At 37.5% G+C, this 8026-nt stretch overlaps 1 protein-coding gene across 1 annotated transcript; it reads left to right on the top strand.

Moving 5' to 3' along the window:
* Positions 1-233: 233 nt before the first annotated feature.
* LOC124361486 lies at positions 234-2953 on the top strand. The gene is made up of 2 exons (XM_046815538.1): positions 234-256; positions 2224-2953. The coding sequence occupies exon 2, from the start codon at positions 2229-2231 to the stop codon at positions 2592-2594; it is 366 nt and encodes a 121-aa protein (XP_046671494.1). The 5' UTR covers positions 234-256; positions 2224-2228; the 3' UTR covers positions 2595-2953.
* Positions 2954-8026: the final 5073 nt, after the last annotated feature.

Here is an 8026-nt window from a genome sequence, read left to right as displayed (position 1 = left end):
GTGCCCATCTAGTCTTCCACATCTTTACATCCAAAAGTCTCGGTTCACGATCCCTGATCCGCCTACGTTCCGAGAATGCAGAGTCTCCGAGAAGGAGAAGATTTGGAAAGCTGTTCAGACAGTCAAGAGTCGCTAACTTCCTGGCCCCGTGACATAACTCGGCTCCCTGAACCGGCTCCAAGGACGAAAAGCGCGGTGGCGTAACGGAAAACCTTCCATGTTACAACACAGCTTGCTTTATTTTCGTCTCTGTTAGGTTTGTGTAGGTTTGTTTTGAACTTGATTCAAAATATGAGCAGCATAGTCCTCGTGTTAGGTCTACTAATAGAGACAATAAGAGGAGGCTGAAGTCATAAATATACACTAAAACCCTACGGAGAGGTTGAGTCATGTCATAGTACTGTGGAGACTAAGTTATTTATTCTGAAACCAATAACTTGTGAGTAACTCTGGAACGAACTTGAACCTTTTCCTTATTTATCGTATAAGTGAAGTAGATAGCCGAGTGTCGAAATGGAACATGTTACGAGTTTATTAAAATCAGAGTGAGATTGTTTTGTTGCAGTCCAAATCACCACTTTTATGATTCAAATGTTTTCATATTAGTCGCTCTAAATAACTTATAAAGATAATTGTTCACTCGTTTTACCCCTTATTCCGTCTAGATCTTTGTAGTTTAGAAACAAGGAGTAAATTTACGAACACATTAATAGCGATATAAAAACTTGATTTGTGCCTACACGTTTTCTTCGTTTGTAAATTTGTCAGAAAATTCCTCCAAAACATTATAATAACATATTTAACTCACAATCTGATGAAATGACGTGTATAAGGAAAAAATAAGGACCAAGAGTGATGTAATGTGACGTCAATGATGTAATGGTCGTATTTCCAGGAATCGTTCAGATTGGTATCTCTGTTACCTGTTTTCCTCATTGGAAATTATTGAGGGCTTATCTGTTTCTGCTTCTCAATGTCTCAACCTAAAGTAATTAAGGTGGTTTTTATAAATTTTCCTACAAAATAAAATGAAACTGTATATAAAGGGCATAAATAAGAGAAATGGAATGATAAGGTCAGTACTGGTACGCAGAATACGAATTTGATTCATCCTATTCCCACATTCGGAACAGAAAGACGGAATTTGAATTCCTGAATTCATACAGTGCCTGCAATGAAGGGCATTTTATTCTGCTTAAGGTCCTTGTAAATACTTCAAAAAGCACTAAATGTTGAACCCAACTAAACCAGTCGAGATAGTAACCCCAAACTCACTTATAACGCGCTACTCTCTGAAACGGCCAAATTGTGTACTAAGTGATTTTACGTAAAAAAAAGAAAAAAGGAAATGTTGAACTAGAATTTGTTCTTCTTACACAGTGCCAGCTATAATAGTTGATAATCTCTATACTTTATAGATAAAAGATTTCTATCAATAACAACATCAAACTGTGAATTGTCGCTCTCCTCTTGTTTTGCAATTATCATTGCGAGGTATTGGTTCATCGATAATAGAGACCGAGATGCTATGAAATTGAGGTAATGCCACCCTTAATCTCACTATATTGAACTATCTATCGAATTGTAAAGTGCTCATCTCACCAATTCACGAATTCTCTGATATGGATAATAGTTAAATACATAGACTAGTATTCCCACTGACACGAGTAGAGACATTCGGACCCCAATCAATGATGGATGATTACAGAAGCTTTGCAACTTGTAAACGATTGTGTCAGGTATAATAAAATAAAGTGATGGAACACCTATCCTTGTAACACGCAAGTTTGCGTGTCAAATCCAGTAGGCCTATCTTATAGAAACCGCAATTATCGCCTAGCCGAGCCACATACAGATAGATCAAAGATCATATCTCTCGTTACAGGTTTTCCACTTATATCCTCACAAAGGACGGTGGCTCTAACAATCCCTATGGATCTTATGGCTTCTGTTTTCATTATAAGCTGTGAATTATTTCAATCAACATCAGAAAAAATTGAAACCACCGGTCTTATTCACTTTGTTCAAAATTGACGTTTCCACCATAACCAAACTGCCTAGATCCCAAGTTGTCACTTGGTTGCAACTAATGGTTTACGAAGGCCGCGGTTTCTCATACACACAAGAAAATTATAAGTTAAATTTTACTGAAATAGTTTTAGAAAATTCAATGATGTTTGACCCTTCCCACTATGCTATTCTAATGTCCCTTGTGTGTTCCAGACATAATGCAGTTCGCAATCCTCGTCGTGACCTTAGCCGTGGGCGTCTCCGCGCAGTTCTTCCCCCAACAGGAACTGTCCTTCGCCATCCAGCCGCCTCCAGTCCAGCAGCCCCTAGGGGCCCAGCAGTTCGCTCAGCAGAACTACGCGCACAGAGCCGTAGTGGCTAACGCCGAGAGAGAGGCACAGTTGCCCGCACATCTGCTCAACCCATTCTACAAGAACCAGCGGATCGCAGGGGCTCTCGCCAAGGAGAGTTGGTTCACTCCCGGTGAGAACCTCGTGGTGGACCGAGAGGCCGAGAAGATCCCCCGCCAGAGGATATACTCCGTGCTCAAGAATGCAGGCCTCGTCAACCGCAGGAGAAGGTAGAGTGATCTCAGTGAACAGTGGAAGTGACGTACAACTTGTAACTTCATATGTGCCTTAAATTTGAACAATTCTGACCAATCATGATCAGTACTCAGATTATGAATAAGTAAAAATCAAGACTTCAAAATTTCACAAGTTAGCTTTTTGAAAAGGTTTTAATCTAGGTTATTCTCAGATGGCACCAGGTTGCCAAACAGCTCATCCAACCAATCTTTCAAATCTTCAGCAAACATGTTAGTGTGGTACATAGACGTAACATCATTGTAAATAGCCATCATCATACCATTGGAATAACTTAAGTCCATTTCACTATGTATATAAGTATTTTGTTATAGTGTCAAATTAAAATGTTAATTTAGTGTCTCTCGGTTATTTATACCCTTTAACCTGGCGTATTTACTGTTGATAATATTGAAAATACAATATTTACTAGTTTTTAGAATGAAAGATAATACGTATTGTAAATGTAGCTACTTGGAGGCCAAGTCCAATGGAGAATTTTGGGATGTGAGCTTATACTGTTTTGAAAGATTATTTCTTTATAAGATTTCCATTTTCAACTTTTTACCCCATAAATCCATGGTAACAGTGATCTTATGATAAGTATGTCAAAGCTGGTGAGAGCCCTTTCCACGTATACGAGATTTCTTAGTGTAGGCTCTGATATTCTGGTATAAACATTCAGAAACAATTACTTACCCTAGACTGCTGACTACAAATCATACTTGATACTACCAATTATACTTAGTGGTGGTATTTATTACCTACGTACGATACTACGACAGCATTGAGGCTATTCACAAAATGCCACCAACATGTTCTAATAAAACTTTAAAATCATTATTGTTGTGTAGGAATTGATACACCCACACTGAACTTCCATCCCAATGGCTTCAAAAGAGCTACCTATATTCTCGGTTGACATTTGTTTCATTCAAGTAGAATGTCTTGATCCAGTCATCCAGAATATGAATGAAGTTAAGTTGTAGAATCCGGTTTTAGCCTTAAAATTCCATCTCTCCCCCTCTGACTGATAATAATGAACTTAATATTTTATTATTTACTAATATTGATTTATATTCATAGTATATGTACAGCCTTCATTTCAATTAAGTGATGATTGACGCTAAGACTACTGGCGTTTTGTGATGATATCAGATAGAGGTTTGTTTACACGGTCACAGTGGAATCTGTAGATTAGATTTACTGTAGAAATTTACCAGATGGAGTAGCGTACCCTACATTTATTTATAAAGTGATGAAACTTTTTAATACCACACTGATGACGCAAAAATGCATGTATCTGATTGTTAAGGTATGCATGATTGTTAAGCATTCTTGATAGCACTAGCATTCGGGCTTGTACGATTGGACGTTTATTTAACTGAAATATTACTTCTTTCTCTTTCCAAAAGCATGAATTGTAAATAAACAATTCTTTACTATTGAAGCTAATACTCTAAGGGTAAACCATACATAATTTTCAACTTCATTTTCTAAAAAAAATTGGCTTCAAGTACGTCAAAAAAGGGAACAACACACTTCCCTTCGCTTCGTATAGGTTTGTCAGGGGTATCGAAGGGCTCCAGGGAATGTAACAAAAGAGGCACCTGACAGAACGACGGGCTGTCCTTTACTTTTTTTATCCTAAAACAATAGACCTTTTCCTTAGACTAGGGGAACCTACATATCGTTTCAAGGCTCTAGAACCTTGTAAACTATATGTTTATGTTACAAGTTTACAACATATACAAATATATGTGTAATTTAAAAACCATATATTATAGAAAAGAGTATTTAATATTGATTTCTATTTAGTACAATTAATTAAAAACAGGCCTGCTGTTCTGTTTCTTAATTTAGAATTTTATAAGACTCTTAGAAATTTGGTTAATAATCGAGAATAATTTACATTATGAAATAATTAAATGATGAAATAATGATTTTAATTCCACAATATAAATATTCTGGAGATACACTACTACAGTGTGTTTAATCTGAAATAGGATGTCCACACAGATTATCTATGTAAATAAATAAACTCATCTATTTATACATTAAGATGTCTAACTTCAGTTGGTTCACAGGATGCCCTATTGCTAGTTTACCACGGAGTCCTTGAGCGCCTTTTAACCTACGGGTAAATATTCTGGGGTTTACCATTCCAAATCATTTTCAAAAGGTTTTCGCTCTCCAAAAAAAGGGCATTGAGAATTGTTTGGGGGATGCGGTCGCGTGACAGCTGTAGAGAGCGTACTCGGACAGATGATGTCTTAACGCTACCTTCACTATTAATATACCATGGAGTAATTTATATTCAAAGGTACCCTAAATATTCTAAGTCTAAGTCTAAGTCATAAATTCAACACGAAATACAAACACAATTTAGTTCCAGACCATTTTATACTCTCTTTCTATTTACTCAGTTTTTTTTATCAAGGGCCTAAATTGTACAATAGTATTCCACCTGCAATAAAACATACCCCTAATATATTAATGTTTAAGAAAAAATTAAGATTCTATCTGCTGAGAGAGCTTTCTACATCTTAAGAGAGGCCCTGGCTAATATATTATTAATGGGGATCTTGACAATTATTGCACTCAGCGTTTATGTTGATGCTCCACCATATACATAAAAATTCGAAACTATTGTTTATTTAAATTAGTTACTTTATGTTTTGACTATCGCCAAAAACAATGATCAATGTTGAACGGTACAGAAAATATTTTGATTTTGAGAAGCGAGGTAGCGCTATAGAGAACTAAAACTGTCGAGTCCAGCCAGTTAAATAGTCACTTAAAGTGTTTAACTATTACAAAACTTCTGTAAGGTCGATGACATATAATTTAAATGCTAAGCCATTTTGTGGTAATTTTAAATAACAGCATGTAATGATGCCATTATGGTATTAAAACACATTAAACTAATTGTTTAGACCAAATGACTTGTACAGTTCAAATTATTTAATGGCATGGCATTTTCGTAACGATTAATTATCTTTGAATGCAGAAATATATGTTGTTAACAATTTTTTATCAAATTAAGCACGAATTAGAAATTTAATAGTGTATATATAGTGTATATACCAGGGTTGCTCATTAATAGGAAACAATACAGATATCATTCTGAGCAACAAACACCTCAGCAGGATGTTGGGGTGATTGCCCTGCCAAGTCCACTACATTTCCTCATATCCAATGACTGCTGAAGCAGATGTCATTCTGAGGAACAAACGCCTCAGCAGAATGTAGGGGTGATTGCCACTAGGATTGTTACCTGCTAAGTCCGATACATTTCCTCATATCCCATGGCTGCTGAAGCAGATGTAATTCTGAGGAACAAACGCCTCAGCAGGATGTTGGTGTAATTGCCATTAGGATTGTTACCTGCTAAGTCCGATACATTTCCTCATATCCCATGGCTGCTGAAGCAGATGTAATTCTGAGGAACAAACGCCTCAGCAGGATGTTGGTGTAATTGCCATTAGGATTGTAACCTGCCAAGTCCGCCACTTTTCCTCGCTGCCGGACAGCGACCTGGGCCGGCCCGGGTTATCTCCTCGACCACTTGCCCTGAGATTATCTGTCCGAGGACTCCCACTCGCATTGTGTAAGCGGTAGTCGCAGCTGAGTGTAGCCGTGCCAGTGCCAGTGCCGGTGCCAGCTGGTACACAGTGAAAGGCTCGCCCCACATGGTGCCGAGCTACCAGCTACTTACCAATTTGCAGTCAATATTTACTTCCGAGTGATGACGTCACGTGGCCCCATTCTTGGCAAGGCCGCGCGGAGAAACCAAGGAATGCCGCCACGCCGCGGAGTGTCGTGTCACCGCTTTCGCAACCCGCCAATTTGAAGCCTCCTCACGCCTGAACGGTCGGCCCTAGTGACGGCCATCCCGCCCCGGGCTCGCCGCGCCACGCCGGTCCTCCTTCCAGAGTACACAGACACTTTAGGTGTTCTCACAGAGTTCTCTAGGTATCACGTCCGAGAGAGATGGTCCAATGGAAATACGGAAGTCGTCATGTCATTCTTGGTTTTAACACCGCTCGTAAATTTAATTGAAAGGAATACGTCAAATAAGTGGAACATTTTGGGACACGCCATGAACAAGGCAAAACGTTTGTGAAATCTTAAAATTTAAATCTATAAAATGTACTTTTTAATTAAAGATATGGCTAATTTCCATGTGCCTCATTATATTCTTCAGCTATACACTCAGAAATCTATCATCTCAGTACTGTATGATCAAAAACCTTTTTAATGAATACATGTAAACAATAACAATAATGTGCCGAATTTTGAGCAAATCGCGTTTAAATACAGTACTGTTGAGAGAGTTTTCAATCCTATGTACACTTATTCAATGTTACTAGGTTTCTAAAAGAATGTCTAATCCTCTGAATTTGGTATCTTGTAATCAAAATGTGATTCTCATCATGATCATGCTTGTGATTCAATGCAGGTTTTTAGCAAAAAATTAAGTTGTGCTCAATAGCATCCAAGAGGGCACAACCACAGGGATTACTCATCCAAAGGGGTGTTTTTTTAGTTCTTTCGAAAATATTATTGTTAAAAAAAATCCTTAAAAATTTTCACTTCATCGATCAAATATTGAACAAACGTATACTTTACAAGAAAATGTCAGGATATATTAATTATATATTTTTAAAATGAGGCATCTACCATAGTACAACCAATAGTAAGGCCATAACAGTTTAACATTGTTCATATGGGGTAAAACGGTTAATTGCAATAGTTGTGTAACCAATATAGTCAAAATTAAAATCCAAGACGTTTTTCTACTTAAACGGTTCTTAAACTATTCAATATTTGGTTTTCTCATTACTTGCTGTTATCCTTTGATAACAGTTGTATTGAGAATGTCTGTTACAAGTGTAATCTCGTAGAAGTAGTGTCGAGTATATGTATTGCCGTTGCGAACCACGACATTTGCCAGTGCGTGCCGCTTTGTCTTTGATAACGTGTTGACAGGATTAGTAGTGCCAAATAGGTCTCGAGGCTACGTGAAGGTACGTGGAATGACTCCATGAGCGGAGTTCAACGGTGTTTGGAGTTGCAGACAAGACTTCGCGGCTTTGGCAATGGTAAGGTAGGAACTTTCTTCATCATAGTTTTTGTTTTGTCTAGTGGATGTTGTTTTTTTGAGTGTTGAGAACCTAGATGTAAATTCCGAAAATCAAAGAGTTAATTCTTTGACTTTCACCGTCAAAATCTTCGTTTGTTTACGAAATCAAGGTTGGATTTTTAGATAGGTCAAGCGGTTGGTGCAAATATTAGCTTTCAATCCTGCAATATATTTTATCTCGTGCTCAGTATAAAAAACAAAACATTTCCTATGTTCACTTTTGAAGCTAATGGTTTTATTCCTTACTACCTGCTTTATCTATTCAGAACACGTCCTAGAAGCCTTA

The sequence above is a fragment of the Homalodisca vitripennis genome, chromosome 4, assembly GCF_021130785.1.
Source record: "Homalodisca vitripennis isolate AUS2020 chromosome 4, UT_GWSS_2.1, whole genome shotgun sequence".
NCBI classification, from domain to species: Eukaryota; Metazoa; Arthropoda; class Insecta; order Hemiptera; family Cicadellidae; genus Homalodisca; species Homalodisca vitripennis.
Note: the sequence above shows the minus strand (reverse complement) of the source record. Positions and strands in the feature narration are given on the sequence as shown.